General features: G+C 40.3%; 1 protein-coding gene across 1 annotated transcript in view; it reads left to right on the top strand.

The window, feature by feature from the left end:
* Window positions 1-1,405: 1,405 nt before the first annotated feature.
* The window catches only part of nfxl1 (nuclear transcription factor, X-box binding-like 1), a 48,282-nt gene continuing 28,585 nt past the window's right edge, over window positions 1,406-21,102 (top strand). The window contains exons 1-12 of the mRNA XM_068216961.2: window positions 1,406-1,451; window positions 4,416-4,543; window positions 4,765-4,941; window positions 9,825-9,937; window positions 10,026-10,156; window positions 12,056-12,234; window positions 16,985-17,146; window positions 17,256-17,356; window positions 18,256-18,370; window positions 19,223-19,347; window positions 19,674-19,796; window positions 19,930-20,020. Of these exons, the coding sequence (XP_068073062.2) occupies window positions 4,426-4,543; window positions 4,765-4,941; window positions 9,825-9,937; window positions 10,026-10,156; window positions 12,056-12,234; window positions 16,985-17,146; window positions 17,256-17,356; window positions 18,256-18,370; window positions 19,223-19,347; window positions 19,674-19,796; window positions 19,930-20,020 (1,435 nt within the window). The 5' untranslated portion in view covers window positions 1,406-1,451; window positions 4,416-4,425. The remainder of the gene's footprint in view (window positions 1,452-4,415; window positions 4,544-4,764; window positions 4,942-9,824; window positions 9,938-10,025; window positions 10,157-12,055; window positions 12,235-16,984; window positions 17,147-17,255; window positions 17,357-18,255; window positions 18,371-19,222; window positions 19,348-19,673; window positions 19,797-19,929; window positions 20,021-21,102) is intronic.

Here is a 21,102-nt window from a genome sequence, read left to right on the forward strand (position 1 = left end):
CGATTTTGTTCGCTTTGACTCGTTGGATGGAAACGCTGCTTCATTCGCACAACTTTTATGCGATAATCCAGTTTTGCGCATAAAGTTTATTCGCAGTTTTGGATGGAAACATAGCTACTGTCATGTGTAGTGAGGTGCTCTCATAAGAGAGCATGAAACCTTCTAAATTAAAACAACATTTAGAAACCAGAAAACATGTTTTATTAACAGTTTATTATTAACAGTATTTGTCGTTTTTACTTTACAAAGTTTACTTTATTACACTGTAATATTTCTATAATTTGATCCATTTTGTTAAAAGACAGCAATAAAATATTGTTTATTTGTAAGTCTTGGTGAATTTCTTCTTATGATGTATCTGTCACTACTTGTTTACGTTAACAAATAAATACAAATTAATTATAATTCCTAAAATGTTATTATAGTTTCTAAAAATTAGGGTCGCAGCTTGACAACCATGTAAAAATGTCCCATGGCTAAACCAGTTGAGAACCCCTGCTATAGAGCTAGTGTTTTTCCCATGCTGATAAACTTCTGGTGACCTGTTATTGTGAACTTTTTTTAAATTTATATGGTTCCTTTTACAGTATCGATGTTGTAATGTGATTAAAATCCATTCAGTTAAATAAACTTTGGCATTCATTTAGTTGCTCAAGCGTAAAACGAGACAGAAAGCCGTTTGCTCGCACGCGCCCCTCAGATTCGGCAGGCTAGCGCAGAAGCTCCATTGAATATACTGGGGTATATAAATGCTCTTATTAAAAAGACATGGAGGGGAAAATTTTAATTTAATGCAGTGCTTCTTGTACAATCTGAGACCCACTTTATTTTGAATATCACTCAGCGAGTTCAGATTGCTGATTTTTGAAGAAAACAGACCTTAAACCCGACAATTTTTGCATTGGCATACAGTTGACCGGAAGCGCTTAACCCAGGTTACGGGCAAATTAAAAGTCCTTCGCCTTATATGGATCAACGCCTGAAAGGGTCAGTTTCAAAGTGTCATATATTATGTGTGCGGTATTTTGAGCTGAAACTTCACTTACAGTCTCTAAGGACATCAGAGACGTATTATAAATCCTGTAAAGCATGGCATAGGCTAATAGGTGCCTCTTTAAAAACCAGACATTCAGTAACACTTTCACTTTGCATAATACAATCTATTTATGTGAAATAAGCTGCAATGACAACAACTTCAAGGGATCAAACAAACAGTCCGGGATCATGTCATCTCTAGTCCACGTATGGAGAACAGGGTGCCCATGAGTTTGTGACCCCTGAGTGAAAAGCACACGTGTCTTTGACTCTATCGCATCGCTCATGGGAGTTGTTGTTTTTTAGGAGATGTCTCCACGTCTTCCATTAACCGTTAGGAACTACATATCCCATCGTGCCCTGCAGCGCCGGCGCCTTGCGCGTGCGCGCTGACAGCCGCTTGTAGAGTAACTCAGGTCGGTAAGAGTGTTTTCTGAATATAACTGCATTTAGCGAATGCTTTATTAAATCAATATGCATTAATATATGAAATTATCAGCATAGTAAATAGTTGCTTTGTTTTGATATCTGTCATTATTCTCAGATCCGAGTTATTTCGATCTGTTTAACCGTGTTTCCTGACACTATACAGCGGTTTGTCTGTGATTTTACCCTGTTTTGGCCATTCTAGTCCGTCTTTACGCTGATTTCTCAGTGATTTGACACTTCGTTATTGATTTTCTGCAGTTTGTCTGTCATTTTTATCTTTATTTGCTGTGTTAAGATTTGTCTTCTTCTCTATGGTGTTTCCTCAGAGGTTTCCCACATTAAATAAATACTATAGTAATTTCTGGTGCGTACTATAGTGTTTGTGAGCCACACTATAGTATATACTGCATATATTATTGTATTTTCAATACTAATAATGAATGCTACAGCACACTAATATTAGCTAGGCTATAGTGAGAGGATAAACTGCAATAAATGCTGTAGTTTACATGTGTTTTACCACTTTAAACTGCGGTGTATTGTAGTATATTGTACCTTACAGTTGTAGAAAACAGTGCAGCAATTGGTATTTTGTTTATTTTACTTTAGTTTTTGTATTTCTATCACAAATACTTATTAATAATAAGATTAATTCAAGTTCAGTACATATTTACGCTAAATAGTTATAGTATTATATCATGTGGGTTGACTCCTCATTAGTGTTTTCTCTGTAATGTCGGCATTAGGTGTGGGCCGGTGTAAAGTTTTTTTGACGGTATGATAACCTTGGATAAAAATATCACGATTTCATGGTATTGTGCTTAAAAAACAAAAACTTTTTCCCCCTTTGAACACAGTATGTTTTATTTTGAGAAGCATTTTTAATATTTTGGGGTAGTAAACATGTCAGGCTAAATAATTCAAATGAGTCATTGACTTCTACTGTCTTCGATAGTTTCAAAAACACAGATTTCTGTACAATTTAAAGTGGCATCATTTCTACTGCAGATACTGTTGTCCTAAAAAAACAAAACAAAAAAAGTAAATAAAAAAATCGTACACGGGTAATATTATGTGTGCGGTATTTTGAGCAGAAATTTCCCTTACAGGCTCTAGGGACATCAAAGACTTGTTATAAATCTTAAAGCACGCCATAATAGGTGCCCCTTTCAAAAATAGACTTAAGATAATACAATAGGATCAAACAACCACTCCTGGATGTAAACTCTAGTACACTGCTGCGTCCCAATCCGCAATAGTATTTGATAATAGAATTACAATAGTATGTTGAAAAGAGTATGCCAGGTGGTTTTGCTATTTCCGTTAAAAAATTTAAGTGTAGAAGCGTCCATACTTTTACCGCTGATATTGCCCACTATACATTGCGCATTGGACACGAATTCGATTAGAACTACAAACGCATGTGAAAAGTGTAAATAAACTACAAACATGATGGACGCGCAAGACCAACCGTCAAGCAGAGAGGCTTCGGTAAAGGTGTTTGAATGACTGTTAGTCAATATCTAGCCCACTGGAACATATTTAAATCACATTATCTGTCTTATATTTCATCTGCAACAAACATTTCAAATGTTTAAATGTCCGTCTAAATAATTCAAATGAATCATTGACTTCTGCTGTCGTCATTAGTTTCAAAAACACAGATTTCTGTACAATTTAAAGTGGCATCTTTTCTGCTGAAGATACTGCTGTCCTAAAAGCAAAACAAAAAAAAGTGAGTAATAAATCTGACACTAGGGTTGTAACAATATACCGGTATGACGGTCTACCACAATTTGAACGTGCACGATTATCATACCATGAACAATTGCATATCAACGGTTTTAACCCTTAAAGACCGAGACAGCCGCCCGCGGCTAAAAATAAGTATTGCTCTTAAATGTTTAATAACTTTTGATCCGCTGATCCGATTCATACAATTCAAAGATTGACATAAAGAAGAGAATCTCAGCTTTCCAGTGCTGTATCACATAACATTCGCGGACTTTTAAAGGCTCTGGAATCAGTGCGGTTACGTCATCAAAATTTGACAACGCTGATTTGACAAAGAAACGCTCGTCACTGTGTCTCCGGACAAATCAGACATGATACATTGATGCATTGTCCCTCCTCCATGCCCAGATTGGTTCAAACTCGCTATATCACAACCAATAAGCATAGGTTTCACTTTTGTTTGTGGACCAACAACGAGCCTTTTGAACAACACGGAATGAGAGATAGGCATACATTTATGCGCGGCTAAATAAAACGCAAAAAAAAAGTTTTGCATGAAATAATTCTCATACTAAGTACTTTTGCATCCACAGCAGCACAGAAACATGACAAAACAGTGACACAGCAAAGACGAACTGCTGCTCTTGCTGTTTTCAAAAGACGCAAATGAAGGTGCAGCAGTTTTTCTGCATTGCAGACAACCATATCCATGCTGGCACATAAAACCTAAGGATGTTCCATATTGAATCTAGTTTCGTTATGTAACTATTTATAGTATAGTAAATTTTTATATCTATTTTTTACTGAGGATTTGCACCATGTTTATTTGGACTTTATTTGGACTTTGACACATTATTTATTATTTTCTTATTTTTTTATTTGTTGTTTGTTGTTATAGTAACTGAAAATATATTATTTGGAAAAAGTCAAATTTGCTTCACTGTTCTATTATTTTGTAACATTTGTTACATACCGTATACCGCGAAACCGTCAAACCGTGGTATTGTTTTAGACGATTATCATACCGTAAAAAATTCATACCGTTACAACCCTATCTGACACATACCTTAGGAACGGTATTACAGAAAATGTTGGCGGTTTTTAAACCTTGACTTTTCCAAACCTCGGTATACCTTGAATGCTGTTATCGTCCCATGCCTAGTCGGCTTGTTTCTCCAGGAGTTTGGGGTGTTGATTTTCTTTTCTATGGTTTTCAGGATCGCCATTATGGATCCAGTCTGGAGGCAGCAGGGACGAGGTCGGGGTCAGGGTCAGGGGAGAGGTCAGGTGACCGGTAACCCCTCATCAGGACGTGCACGGGGAGCTGTGGGGTCACAGGTCAAAGGTAACCCGATGAGATTCACATTAATGTTTCTTTGTTTGTCCACCATTCATTCTCTCTAGCAATGCACCAAGATGGAAATTGTCCACAGAAATTCTCCCTAAATCTGTAATAAACTTTAAGGCTTTTGCTTTTCAGATTAAAACTGGAATGTCAATTTTTATCTGCAAATTATTGTCCAGAAATCTGATGCATCCCTTATGCTCTGTCTTTGTCTTCTCCAGCGTCGTCTCAGTCTAGGTTTGATGAGATCCAGAAGTCAGACCGGGCGGCTGCTCAGAGACTGACCACAGACACGTACAGCTCTTCCTCAGAGGAAGAGGATGATGATGATAGTGAAGATGGAGGGAAGCGGGGGAAGATTCTCCAGTCGGCTCTGTCTCCATATGCCTCTCACACAGGTACCGATGGCACACTTAAAACTGATTTATACTTCTGATGAAATGATCAGGGTGACCCACGGCGCCCGCCTTGCATGAAGCCATGCCTATATACTTCTGCGTGCTGTTTGTGTTGCTCTGCAATAACACTTCAGTAATGCTAGCTGGCAGTAGGTTTTTATGTTCCTCTGTGTCGAGTTTCTTCACGTGTGTTTTGTCTTTTCTGAATGCTATATTAATGTACAAGTAGAGATGGGTACCGAAATTCGGTTCTTTTATCGGTATCAGTGCTAAATTATGAAAGACCGAAGTATCGGTAAGCTCTGATGTTAACAGTTCTGCTGTCAGTACTGGGCAATTATTGCTAAGTAAACATTACTTGCAGTAGTTAATTTAACTGATCAACTTCGTCTGCACAGTTGGCAATCTCACATGAGAAATGCTTGTGTTTCCGGCAACACGTCAAATATAAAAGCCTTCACAGTTCTCGGCTGTGCGCACGCGGTCAGAGGAGGCTCGCGCTAGGTCAGGGGTTCCCAAACTTTTCAGCCCGCGACCCCCAAAATAACAATGCCAGTGACTCACGACCCCCAATATCCTCTGAGGTGGTTATAAATACAGAAACCTTGCATGCAATGACGCAGACACACCAATTAAATTTGTGTCAGTGCTTTAAATGTGCCAGAAAGTATAACCTGATGTTATAAAATCAAAATGCATCTGACGCTATTGCTGCCTTTAATATAATGTAATTACCCCAGGGGTCGCAATCCAATAGAACTAGTAACTATAAACTACTATAGTAACTATATAGTATATAGTAACTATAAACGACTATTTTTATTTTCAGTATAGTTATGGATAAAAATATGTTAATTCTTATGGTTTAATAAAAATAAATAGATTTTTGGAAATCACCAGGTGACCCCCCTTCATTGCTCCGCGACCCCTCGGGGGGTCCCGACCCCCACTTTAAGAACCACTGCGCTAGGTGCACACACATAGCTCGCGACACAGACTTGCGCGCACACACAGCTTGTAAAGGCTCATACAAACCGGGGCGATTTTCGTTTGCATTTATCGTCAGCGTTTTTCAAGACGTTTTTACGTATTCAAACCCAAGCGATTTTCACTGGCGTCGAGCAGAAGAGTATGCAAAATCACTCTTTGACGTTAGATGGCGCTATACAACTTTAAGCTTTTGACACCCGCTTGTAACACAGAAGAAGACAAAGTTGACACGCTTGTTGTTATGGATGGTTCAAGCAGCAGCTCCAGCTCTAGCTGTTACCGTACGTTCACACCGAAAGCGGCGAGAGCGTCAAAGTAGCCGGAAGTCATTAATTTTCAATGAGAGCCGGCGGCGATAAGCGGCGAGGAGCAGCGCGGCGCGTCTTCGCCGGCGTGAGCGTCGAGGAGAGTTGAAATGAAGTCAACTTTATGGTAATGAGCTATGACGCGGTTCGGCGGCAAGCAATCAGAATGAAGACGTCCACCGCTTGATAGCAGTTCAGAGAACACAGACCAGTGAACTTTGGTTCCGACCACAGTTGTTCCCAAGGGTTTGATTATTGCGGTCGCCAGATTTCCAATTATTTACAGTTTTTTTCCTACAGGAACATGCATTAAATAAGTTACTGGCTAGTTACTGATGTACATTAATGTTATATATTTATCTTAAAAAAGCGGGAATCTCACGTGACGTGACAGTACAAAACAGTACTGCTGCTACAGGATATTTCAGACATATGGACACATATTGGATAAATAGAGCAAAGCCACACGCAACTTGATCTTCCATTGTTGTATGAATTTGATAAGAAGTGTGCAAGATTTTCACGCTAGAAACATGTTTTATGCAGGATTGTAACTGATATGCTGCAACGGCTCCTTTAAATACGAGATCAATGTAGCGAGTTTTGACGCTCTCGCCGCAGGAGCTGAAGGCAGAGAGCGTTGTCGCCAGGGCGGCCAGAGCGACCTTGGACGCTCTCGCCGTCTTCGGTGTGAACGTACGGTTAGAGCCATTTGGCAACTGTTCATTGTTCCACTAGGTGGCGCTCTTTAAACAGGCTTAATAAGTGGGAACGAATATTCAGGTGTTGCTAGACGGAAGGGGGCACATGCAGTTTTGACCACACACACAAACAAACGCACACAAAGAGCTACGCACACACATATACATACGCACACACATTCATTCACGCTTTAGCGTGACAGTTTGTTTTGTTAGTTTTTAAGTCATGATTTGTGGCGGTGTTTGAAATGTATGAACGGAAACTTACCTGGAAGGAAACTTGTGAACTACTGGAGTTTGCATCTGCAAAACCTAAATGTCCATGGAAACGAGTAAGATTGTTAATTGCGTTTACACTTCATCAGACAAAGGACAGTGTGCGTCATCTGGGTGCCTGTCTCAGGGACTTCAAGCAATAGGCTTAGCCTCTACAATAGCGATGAAGAAGTGATTAGTGTTCACCAGTGCAATAAGCAGCTCCACGTTCATATCACCTCGGGGCATCTTCTTCAATGTGCGCTCGCATTGACAGTTTTGCGCTTGAGCGCCTCCAAGTGCTGTTAACTGTAACTTCAACAGCTCCGTGCACGTGAACAAAAGTGATGATCTGATTGGTGGAGAAGGTTTTGATGAGGCGCGTCAACACAAAAAAACGAGCATGAGGCGTTTTTTTTTTTAAATGACGCTTTTGCGCTTGCCGTTTTGCACGTTGGTGTGCACGATCACAGTGGCGCCGTTTATTTTGTCACGAGGCGTTAAACATCGACGGAAAACGCAAGCAAATAAAGTCTCGGTGTGCACGGGCCTTAAGACTGTGGAGTGAACCAAACGAGTTGTATTTCCCAAGTGGACAGCGAAAATGTCCATTGCAACAAACGCAACAAGCTGTTTTCTTGTGTAAGCAGATACGAAAGCAATCTGGTTAAGTGGAAGTGTCTTTCAAAAGTGCATTAACTGCAGAAAGACAATTGAAAAGTTTTTGACTGCCTAGCTACTAACGGTAATGTTACATCATCCACACCACTATGCCAGCAGTCAATCACCTAAATTATTATATTAATAGTTAAATAAGCACACACATTCGATTACAATGAAAATAGTTTTTTTTTTTGCAGTAGCCTAAATAAATCTTAAACATAAAACTGCTTTTACATCAGCTGTATTTACAAATATAGCCAATGAATAGGAATTGGAATTGGATTAGTTCAATCAGGGCTCATTGATAAGTGTTTATGCCGCGTAGTGACTCAGTGCTTAGCACTGTAAAAATCATGAACATTTTCTCTTTCAACTGCATTTTGCAACTCAAAGAGGGTATTTTCAACTGCAGGGAGCACAAAAAATCCAAGAAACATCCCAACTTCTGCCAGAAAAGTCAAACATGTTGATTTTTCTCCAGAAGAATGGTTAAAAAATATTTTTCTTTTAACCATTGTGCATTCTTTTAAAGAAACAAATTTATTTATTTGTTTTACAATTACTGGTTTCGTTTTATTTTACATTAAAAACGTAATAATAAAACAAAGTGTTGTTAATTCTTTTCGATTTGTTTATTATTATTTTTTTTTGTAAAACACTACAAAAAGTACCGATAAGACACTGTTGAAGTACCGAACCGACAGTGGCGCAAAAAGGGGGTATGCAGTATATGCAGCGCATAGGGGCGCCACACATGGGGGGCGCCATTGTGCCAAAACTATTTTTGAAATTATCCTTATCAAAAGTTTCAATTAATAAAAATGTGTTTAAAAAATTATTTTGCATTTTGTACTATAATATTGTCCTTTATTAATTTATTTCTACTATGAGTTGCGTTAGTTGGCGCACACGTTTTAATTCAAAATCATTTAACACAATAACATGCAGTCACTCAGCCAAGTGTAAAGTGTTCATGTACAGTAGATGTAAATGTTAGATTTTTTATTTTTTTCCAAATAAACTTGTTCTTTATTTATTATTATTTATTATTGATTAATTAATTTGCCAAAAGAGAGATCAAAAATTATGTTTATGTAAGTACAGACCTCAAAATATTTCAGATAGCATAGAAAATAATATTTAGATTAGAAATTCCCCGTTATACATTTTATATACTTGATTATAATGATTCTTAACTCTGTTAAAACTGACACATAAATAAAGAGTCAGAATATTAAATTTTTTGGAACTGAGATGTTTATTAATCTTTATATCAATATCTATTTTTTTCCAATATAGATTTTTTAATACATTTATTATGTATCATAATGATACATCAGGTCTTTTGGTAACGTTTTTTGCTCAAAACTATTTCAATTTAGTTACAAAAAAAGTTTGCCCATAACATTTTGTCAGAACTCGCATACCCCTCAGTAAATGTGTTGTTGCGCCACTGCGAACTGATAAGTAGTATTGATAAGTAGTAATACTGTTAAAACCTTAACGAAACCCATCCCTATGTACAAGTAGCTAAAACTCGCTCATTTGGAGGTAGGAATCAGCAGACGTGCAACAACTTTAATCATAAGGTAAACACTAAACAAAAGTTTGTTTTTGCCGCCCTCACCGCCCACACTCGTCACCGCTACCAACCTGACCAATTACAGAGCTTGCGCTGTGTGTCATTGTGTAGTGTAGTTACATTTTCTGAGAGGTGTGCGTCAGCATCGGCATCAGCCACGCCGAGGGCTGTGCAACCGCGAGAAGGCTGCGCCGGTCCATACACGTGCGCTTGACGTAGAAGTATAAATCAGCCTTTAGACATATTTAGCCGATATTAAGAGATGCAATGACTGCTGTGCGATTAATCAAAATTCAGTTTTGATTTTAATATGGTAATTTTGATTTCATGTGTACTTTAAGATATTAAGAGTAGACATCTCTCTGAATCACGTCTGTGTTTGTGCAGGTGACACCGATGGCCGTCTCCTGGAGCAAACACGCCATTATCTACATGAAGTGTGTCAGTCTGGAGGAGTTACGTGTCTCATCTGCATCGCTTCTGTTAGAAGGACGCAGCCGGTGAGAATTACAGTCGAAAGCAAAGTTAACATATTGTCAAAATGACATTAAATTACTATAATTGACCTCTGTTTGGACTTTGCCTCAGGTGTGGAGCTGTGTGGGCTGCTACTGTATCTTCCATATAACCTGCATTCAGAAATGGGCCAAAGACTCCATCTTCCTGGTGTCCTCAGTGACTGACGAGGATTTTGGGAAAAAGGATCACCCGTGGCCATGGTGAGTTTCTGACCAATCAAACTGACGTTTGTAGGGTTGCCCAATATATCGAGAAGTTAACACAATTATAGTATGCGCAATATCCATATCGCAGAGAAGTGCAATACATTACATTAGTTTTATGTTTCAAGCATTTGTGTGTGCATGTATAGGTTGTTAATTCAAATCTGACCAATCAGATGCGACCTTAACTATATTTAGACCCGCCTCTTCAGTAGGTGCTGTTAGCTGAATTAAAAAACACTAATGCTGGGAGACGAGAGGAAAATCACAACAGCCAATGAGAATCAGCCGTCTAAAAGTCTAAATGTTTGCACCTTAACATATATTAGATTTATATTACATAATATATTACATTATATACTATATATACTATAATATATATTTCATTATCTCAGAAAAATATGAATTAGCTTTTTATTTTAGCATGATTGTCTCATAAACAAGGGTTCATACGGTGCTGGAAATCCTTGACGTTGGTTAAGTTTTGATTTAGTGTTTTAAAGGTTTGAAAAGTGCTTAGTTTTTTTGATAAACTTCTTGAAACTGTTTGAAAGGGTTGCTTTTTTATAATAATTTGTTACTAAATGGTTAATTAAACTATTTAAATAAAACAAATATTTTAGCTTTTGCCAAAAATGAAAACTCTGGAGTCTGCATACTTTAATATAGAATATAATACTATACTATACTATACTGTACTATACTATGCTATGCTATTCTATGCTACACTTGGCTATGATATTATGTACGCTATGCTAACCCTGCTGAAAGTCCAGCTTAAACCAGCCTGGCTGGTTTTAGCTGGTAAACCAGGCTGGTTTTAGAGGGGTGTTGGCCACTTCTAGGCTGGTTTCCAGCCATTTCCAGCCTGGTTTTAGCTGGACAGACTGGGAGATGACCAGCTAAAACCAGCTTGACCATCCTGGTTTAAGCTGGACATAGATGATTTTGGCTTGCCTTCCAGGCTGGCTAGGCTGGTCAAGCTGGTTTTAGCTGGTCATCTCCCAGCCCATCCAGCTATAACCAGGCTGAAAAGGTCAAAACCCCTCTAAAACCAGCCTGGTTGACCAGCTAAAACCAGCCAACCAGTCTAGGCTGGTTTAAGCTAGATTTTTCAGCAGGCAAACTAGGCTATGCCATACTATATTATATACTGTGCTATGCTATACTAGGCTATTCCACTCTATGTACTATGCTATGCTATATGCAATGCTAAAATAGGCTATGCTATACTATAGGCTAGGATTTAAACTATGCTATACTAAACTATGCTAAAATAGAGTGTTATACTATGCTATGTTAAACTAGACTATACTATATACTATGCTATGCTATACTAGACTATACTACTGTATATGCTATGCTAAAATAGGCTATGCTATATGCTATGCTAATATAGGCTATGTTATGCTATATTATACCATGTTATATGCTATGCTAAAAAAGTTATTCTGTACTATACTGTTCTATGCTATATACTAGGCTTTCTATATGCTATGCTAAAATAAGCTAATCTATACTTTATACTATGCTATGCTACACTATATGATATCCTATGCTATACTAGGCAATTCTATACTGTACTATATACTATACTATCCTATACTAGGCTATAATATGCTATACTATATCATGCTATGCTACACAATACAATAACAAATAGCTTCTGATTTAATATAGTGTGTGTACTTATGTAAATATTTAATTTGCGACACTTAAGAAGTTTAAAAATACATAGAAAAACACTGAATAAATGATTTATTTGAACAATTGCTGATAAAATAGCATTTTGCAAGCTAGTTATAGCATACTATTTAACACCAGTAATGCCTATTCTCTCAGTGTCATGCAGCCCTATTTGTTTGCTCATGTCTTAGCAAACTCTTTGTCTGTCAGCCCAAAGTGCAGGCATGAGTACAGTCCTCATCAGACGCCCACTCGCTACTACTGTTACTGCGGGAAAGAGGCGGAGCCTGCACCAGACCCCTGGCTCCTCCCACATTCCTGTGGCCAGGTGTGTGGCCGAGAGTTCAAACCTTCATGTGGACATCGCTGCCTACTGCTGTGTCATCCAGGTAGACACACACACACACACACACACACACACACACACACACACGTATCACACAAACCTAAGAGTGCATGTAAGTGCTCTTTTTATTTATTTTAAGCTACTAAGTTAAAGGTTCACGAAACCCTCGAGTACTTCATTTGAGATGTTAACAGATGTGTGTGTTGAGCATCAGTTAAGACAATGTTAGCACCTGTTAGCTTTAATTGTGGGGAAAACTGGATAGTTTGGAGCTTTTGTCAGCTCATTTCATCTTCCGGGTTTAAACTGATTTTTGGGGCGGATCAAAATCAGTGACGCAGCGCAAAACTGCAAGTGCAAAGATGACGCGTCGGTTTCTCATTATTATTCATAGCTGAGATTTCTTATCCTGTGAGAAGAGCCGGCTTCTTAATTATTCATGACTGCCAGTGCTTTCTGAAGGCTAGACAGATCTGCCAGTGCCAAGCTGTGAGACCCTATGTTGATGACTGGGTGAGACGCGTCCATGGACCAACGGCACACAGTATTTAGCCATTTATAAATGGTTGTATGTGTTTGTTTCCATGATTCTCGAGGTTTGTTGCATGTTTTTCCCCACAATCCTGTCAGGGCCGATACAGCAATGTTGTATGTGTCCAGCAAGCATTTTTGTCAGGAGAGCAGTACGAGTATTGCGGAGAAAGGCGGACTTTGTCTTATATCAGGAGTTTGTTCACATTTAGGCACATCGCCTAATTTGGGTAGGCAAAATCCAGGCGGAAATCCCAAAATAACAGCAGAGTTTACTGGTTAAGCAACAGTAGACCTACGCACAGGCCTAATATTATTAGTGTTGTTTTACATTTACATTTTTACATTTAGTCATTTAGCAGACGCTTTTATCCAAAGCGACTTACAAATGAGGACAAGGAAGCAATTTACACAACTATAAGAGCAACAATGAATAAGTGCTATAGGCAAGTTTCAGGTCTGTAAAGTCTAAGAAGGGAAGTATTAGTAGTATTAGTATTTATTTATTTATTTATTTTTTGTACAGTTAGTGTGATATTCAAAGAGGCAATTGCAGATTAGGAAGTGAAGTGGAGACTAAATAGTTGAGTTTTTAGTCGTTTCTTGAAAGTAGCGAGTGACTCTGCTGTTCTGATGCAGTTAGGGAGTTCATTCCACCAACTGGGCAGATTTAGCGTGAGCGTTCGCGAAAGTGATTTCTTCCCTCTTTGGGATGGAACCACGAGGCGACGTTCATTCACAGAACGCAAGTTTCTGGAGGGCACATAGATCTGCAGAAGTGAGAGCAGATAAGAAGGAGCAAGGCCAGAGGTCACTTTGTAGGCAAACATCAGAGCTTTGAATTTGATGCGAGCAGCAACTGGCAGCCAGTGCAAACGGACTAGCAGCGACCATATTGTTTTACCATATCGTCACTTCAGAATTATACAGTTCTATCTGACATTTTTGTCAAAATTGAGTTATTGACATATTCTTATTAAATGACAACTTAGGGTGCTTTCACACCTGTGAATGGATTCAGTTGTTCTGAAACAGAGATTACAATTGTTACATTGTTGCTCTTTGCTCTTGGAGCGGTTCACTTTCACATTGCAAAGTTTCTAATCGGACCAAAAGAGCTAAAACAAGTCACATGCCAGTAAACTCTCCTCACATTGGTCAGAGTGTCAGGGTTTATTTTGCAGCGTCCCGCTCAGCTGTCAGGAGAGGTGTTGGTTTGGTGGTGATTGACAGGGTGCACGCGCGCAATGTGTCTGAGGAGAGATGCGGTGGGGAGGGGTGAGAAGGGTGCGCGACGTAGCCTATTTGAGGACCGGCAGGGAGACGCGAAATTACCGGGAGATCATCACTCGTTTGCGGGAGACTCGCGAAACTTCCCGCCATACTCATAATTCTCTCTTCATATAGCCGTAAGCCTATTACATATCCATAGAACACTGTGATTTAACCGCGCTCAGATCAGATCGCTTTCTCACTGCAATCGAACCGCTCCAGGGTTCGTTTCAATCGAGCCGAGACCACCTTGCTCAAGCGATCTCGGAGCGATTACTTTTGCGCGGAACAGAGCGCGATTGCCCTGTTCACATATGCCAAAGGAACCGCGCTAACTGGGCAAACGAGACACGTTCCGAAACAAAAGTGTAGGTGTGAAAGCACCCTTATTGTTTACATTTTAAGACTTTTTTAAAAAACAAATGTTGGATACATACTGTTTGCTACCTGGATTGCAAAAACTTTGAAGCCAATATCTCAAAATTATTCAGAACGCAGACAGAACCTTATAGTTCCAAGGTGACGATGTGTTTGAGAATTAACAATAATAATACCCTACTTATATTAACCTCTATTTTAAATACAGAATCGTGAGAAAGAATCGTGATCTTGATTTCAAGCAAAAACAAATCGTGATTCACATTTTAGCCAGAATCGTGCAGCCCTACACACACCTTCCTCTTGGAGAGTGTTCTTGATCTGGCCAACTGTTGTGAAGGGTCCTTGGGGTAAGCAAAGTAATCTTATTCATTCATTCATTCAATTTATTGTCGGCTTGGTCCCTTTATTAATCCGGGGTCGCCACAGCAGAATCAACCGCCAACTTATCCAGCACGTTTTTACGCAGCGGATGCCCTTCCAGCCGCAACCCATCTCTGGGAAACATCCACACACTCATTCATAAACTACAGACAATTTAGCCTACCCAATTCACCTGTACCGCATGTCTTTGAAATGTGGGGGAAACCGGAGCACTCGGAGGAAACCCAAGCGAATGCAGGGAGAACATGCAAACTCCACACAGAAACACCAACTGAGCTGAGCCGAGGTTCGACCCAGCGACCTTCTTGCTGTGAGGTGACAGCACTACCTACTGCCCCACTGCGTCCCCTCAAAGTAATCTTAGTTTTGCTTTAAAATAAGTAAATTTCACTTCCCCCATTGTGGATTATTTTACTTGTTTTAAGACACAACTCACTCAATTTTGATTGTTCCTGAAAACAAGACAATATTTAGGTCATCAAAATGCTTCTCGATTTAACCAGTTAAACTCTACTGCTATTTTGGGATTTCCGCCTGGATTTTGCCTACCCACATTTAAAAGCTTCCCAAATCCACATGCGGAGGTGGAAATGCTAAAAATTTGGTCTCATTTTAAAGAAAACCCTTTGAATTTTCGTAAAACACTACTGAAAGTGTTTAAAATAACTCTATATGTCGTCTGTGTTATAATAAACACCTAAAAAAAGAGGCGCTTTTTGTATTTTTTTTATAAACTCAGATTTGAAAGTGTCTCTTTTAGGTTGTGTGTGGTCTAGCGTGATTTAATTAATTTAGGTGGTTCCTGAAGATGTCTGTAATCATAGGAAAAAAGAAAAATGTCTCCACCATAATCTATGCAAAAGTTATTGTATTCCAACTGATGAGAGGTGCTGTACGAGCCACAGGCACCGATCATTGTTTTCATATTTCACTATTCTTTTGTTTGATCAAACATAATTCACTGTGTTTGGAGCACGTCAGACATATAAAAGGATTACTTATGCACATCACCTCAAACACAGAGGAGAAATGGCCCTGAAGGGCACAGCATAAGGTAAGAGATGGCGGCTGTCTGTGCTATCTGGGGCTGCTTATTGATTATAAATGTATTGTTTTCACTTCTGCGCCATGGAAACACCGCGATTTATTCGGCAACTGTTTGGTATGTGAATATAATTCAGTAAAAAGAATGCTAGAACCGTATGAGCACCAGCAAGAGCTTTCATTTGAGCTATAACTTGTACATGTGTCATATAAAAAATATAAAAATGAACCAATGTTCAATAACCAGCTCGGTATCCAAAATATTGTGTATTTAAGTGTCAATAACTTTTGTACAGTAGAATAAAAACCAAAGTGATGCATATGAGCATAAAATATAGATTCTACACTTTCAAACGACACCACTTACGGGCGTCCGGTGCAATGAAAGCCCTTTAAGTCTTAAAGCGAAAGTCGATGACGTCACGGACCCGGTACCGGGTCCGCAGAGTTTAAGGATTGATGGATATTTGGACTAGAAGCAAGACAAAATGGTGTATGTGTGTCATTCTTTTGTGGCGCTATGTGAGCTATGTGCGCTATGTGCGCCTGTATATTGTATATTGGGGCCACAGCCATGTCACCCTGCAGCCCAAGACCGGTTACTCACTGAAGCTAAGCAGGGCTGAGCCTGGTCAGTACCTGGATGGGAGACAACTAGGGAACACTAGGTTGCTGTTGGAAGTGGTGTTAGTGAGGCCAGCAGGGGGCGCTCAACCTGTGGTCTGTGTGTGTCCTAATGCCCCAGTAAAAGTGAAGGGGACACTACACTGTCAGTAGGCGCCGTCTTTCGGATGAGACGTTAAACCGAGGTCGTGACTCTCTGTGGTCATTAAAAATCCCATGGCACTTCTCATGAAAGAGTAGGGGTGTAACCCCGGTGTCCTGACCAAAGTCCCTCTATCGGCTCTTACGATCATGGCCTCCCAATCATCCCCTTCCACCGAATTGGCTCTATCACCGTCTCTCCACTCCACCAATAGCTGGTGTGTGGTGAGCGTAGTGGCGCTGTTGTCCTGTGGCTGCCGTCGCATCATCCAAGTGGATGCTGCACACTGGTGCTGGTGTGGAGAGACCCCCCTCATGATTGTGAAGCGCTTTGGGTGTATGGCCGTACACATTAAATGCGTTAAATAATCACACATTACACTATTGGTAATTGTTATGTATGTCTGTGTGTGTTTCAGGCCCGTGTCCCCCCTGCCCACAGATGGTGAGTGTGTCGTGTCTGTGTGGGAAATCGTCTCGTGTTCCTCGCCGCTGCAGTGCTAAAGCCTGGAGCTGCACCAAGATCTGTGGACGGAAACTGCCGTGCCGAACACACACCTGTGCAAACACCTGTCATGCAGGTAACACACACACACATATAAAAAAAACTACTTTTTACTTTTATTTAAGATGCTGATGACTGATAAATGGATTATTGTGTGTGTGTGTGTGTGTGTGTGTGTGTGTCAGGCGAGTGTGCGGCATGCCCGAGGGTCAGTCTGCAGGCGTGTGCGTGTGGCCGACAGCGAGCAGAAAGACCCTGCGCCAGTCCAGAGTGGCACTGTGACCAGGTGACCTCTGTGTGTGTGTGTGTGTGTGTGTGTGTGTGTGTGTGTGTGTGTGTGTGTGAGAGAGAGAGAGAGAGAGTGAATGAGTGAATGAGTGGTCAGAGTGTGTGTGTGTGTGTGTGTTTGTTTTTTATCTTGTGTGTATGTGTGATGTGTTTGGGTGCGTTTAGTGTGTGTGTGTGTGTGTGTGTGTGCACAGTCTGTTTCTAAGTGTGTGTAATGTGTGTTCAGATGCATGTTTAAGATGTTTGTGCGCATGCATATTGTGTATCTGCATGTGTGTATGTGCACAGAGTGATTGTAATGTGTGTGTGTGAGAGAGAGAGAGAGTGAATGAGTGGTCAGAGTGTGTGTGTGTGTGTGTGTGTTTGTTTTTTATCTTGTGTGTGTATGTGTGATGTTTTTGGGTGCGTTTAGTGTGTGTGTGTGTGTGTGTGTGTGTGTGTGCATGCACAGTCTGTTTCTAAGTGTGTGTAATGTGTGTTCAGATGCATGTTTAAGATGTTTGTGCGCATGCATATTGTGTATCTGCATGTGTGTATGTGCACAGAGTGATTATAATGTGTGTGTGTATTTGTAACGTATGTGTGTAATGTGTTTGTGTGTGCTGGTTTATGGTTTAATGTGTCTGTTTTTGTGTGTGCAGGTGTGTGTAACCTGTGTAATACATGTTTAAGATGTGCATGTGTGTGTGGGCATGCATAGTGTGTTTTGTAAGGTGTGTGTGCAGGTGTGTTATGCGTTTGTGTATGTGCACAGTGTGTTTATAATCTGTGTGTTTGTGTGCAGGTGTGTATATGTAACATGTGTAATGTGCATACACAGTTTGTTTTTTTAAAATATGTATGTGCAAGTGTGTGGGTAAACGTGATTATGTGTGTAACGTGTGTTTGTGTGTGCAGGTGTGTGGTCGTTCGCTGTCCTGTGGGAATCACACGTGTGAGCGTGTGTGTCACGCAGGTGTGTGTGGAGAATGTCCTCGTGCAGGAAATCGCTCCTGTTCTTGTGGAAAGACAAGTAAGTTTGCACACACACACACATTAAACCAACACACACAAACCCCTTACACACATACGTTACAAATACACACAGATTACAATCACTCTGTGCACATACACACCTGCAGATACACAATATGCATGTGCACAAACGTCTTAAACATGCACCTGAACGCACATTACACACACTTAGAAACAAACTGTGCACACACACACACACACACATTAAACGCACCCAAATCACACATATACATTACACATACACACAAGTTACAAACACACATATCCGACCACTGATTCACTCTCTCTCTCTCTCACACACACACACACACACACACACACACACGCACGCACACACACACACACGCACACACACACACACAATAAACACACCCAAATCACACATATACATTACACATACACATAAGTTACAAACACACATACTCTGACCACTCATTCACTCTCTCTCTCTCTCACACACACACACACACACACACACACACACACACACACACACACACACACACACACACACACACACACACACACACATTAAACACACCCAAATCACACATATACATTACACATACACATAAGTTACAAACACACATACTCTGACCACTCATTCACACACACACACACACACACACACACAGCGTGACGCATTTAATATGACAGAATAAATTTTGTTTGAGTATCTAAGTATTTAAGCTTGGGATTTCCTGTCTAATGCATTGCCGCGTGTGTGTGTGTGTGTGTGTGTGTGTGTGTGTGTGTGTGTATGTGTGTGTGTGTGTGTGTGTGTGTGTGTGTGTGTGTGTGTGTGTGTGTGTGTGTGTGTGTGTGTGTGTGTGTGTGTGTGTGTGTTTAGAGAGTGTGTTGCCATGTACTGTGGATGTACCCACCTGTGGAGACACCTGCGGGAAGAACTTGGACTGTGGTTTACACACCTGCTCAATGCGCTGCCACAGAGGAGCCTGTGAGACCTGCCGACAGGTGATACACACACACACACACACACACACACACACACACACATAAATATGAAAAACACACTCAGACTAACACAATATCACAACCCAGACACACTCAAACATTCACACATTGTTTACACACCCTGATGCTGGCATAGCACACACACATTCATGTAACACACATGCTCAAACACACACATTCATAACACACATGTTAAGTCACGTGGAAACACTTTAGGTGAAATTTAACCGGTTGTTGGAAAGAAAGTCCTTCAGAATGTGTTTATTGATTGTGTGTGTGTGTGTGTGTGTGTGTGTGTGTGTGTGTGTGTGTGTATGCATGCGCAGGAAGTAGAAAAGACCTGTCGATGTGGCCGTTACAGCAAACTCCTGCCTTGTCATAAGGAATATCTCTGTGAGTCCAAATGCAACAAGACTCGGGCCTGCAGCAGACACCAGTGCAAGAGGAAGGTATGTTGAAAGCACACACACACACACACATTCCACTGATATCTCTTTGTGCCTCATTCGCACTCCATGTCCACTTGTAACACTCAGTCTCACACCTGTGATGTTGATAATTTGTGTGTGTGTGTGTTTGCAGTGTTGTCCAGGAAACTGTCCTCCGTGTGACATGAACTGCGGTCGCATGTTGGGCTGCAGGAACCACAAATGCCCATCCGTGTGCCATCAAGGTGAGCCGTGATACACATGTGATGACATTCATTCATTTTCCTTCGGCTTAGTCTCTTATTTATCAGGGGTCACCCCAGTGGAATGAACCGCCAACTATTCCAGAATATTTTCTAAGCAGCGGATGCCCTTCCAGCCGCATCCCAGTACTGGGAAACACCCATGCACTCTCACATTCTCACACACACTCATACACCAATTTAATTAATCAGTTCCCCTAAAGCACATGCGTTTGTACTGTGGGGGAAGCCCGAGCACCCGGAGGAAACCCAAAAATGTGTATTTAATTCAGGTGTACTAACTTTTGGACTGATCTTCAGTTTTTTTTTGTGTGATTAGTTCCAGTTTTGTCTTTTGTACTGGCTAGTCTTATGTATATGCACAGATTATTGCAAAGTGTCCTATAAATGGCCAATATAACATGAGTTGCAGTGCGATATTGCTGTATATCGGCACTTGTGGGAGACGTGCATTGGCTTGAGTGCCTGAGTGTCCCACCAGTGACCGTATACAGCCATATCGCACTGCTACTCATGTGATTTTGCGTTTATACAACAGTTCGACGGCATAATCCTGTATATAAATAAAAAAATCAAACACTGTGAGTCTCAAAAACCCTTTTGCATGGGGAACTACTTTTTTCCGCCATGCATTCACATTTGTAGCTGACGTCAGAACAGCCGAAATCGTTGCTCATTTACCAACGTCACTTTAGAGCTAGTGTTTAGATGATTCTCTAGGGTAATGTCTAAAGGGATGACAAAACAGGTGATTTTGCTCACATGTTAGGATTGTAAGGCTGATCAGCATGAAATGCCATCAGTCTACAGAGGTTTCCCAATATTTCTCTGTTGCAATTGGGAGATCACAATTATTAGCCCCTTAAAGCCAAAGCAGCGCAAACACTAGCAGATTACTATGGTATACAGTCAGATTTATTAGCCCCCTATGAATTATTAAACCGCTTGTTTATTTTTTCCCCAATTTCTGTTTAACGGAGAAAAGATTTTTTCAACACATTTATAAACATAATAGTTTTAATAATTCATCTCTAATAAATGATTTATTTTATTTATTTATTTTA

Source organism: Danio rerio, chromosome 23 (genome assembly GCF_049306965.1).
Source record: "Danio rerio strain Tuebingen ecotype United States chromosome 23, GRCz12tu, whole genome shotgun sequence".
Lineage (NCBI taxonomy): Eukaryota > Metazoa > Chordata > Actinopteri > Cypriniformes > Danionidae > Danio > Danio rerio.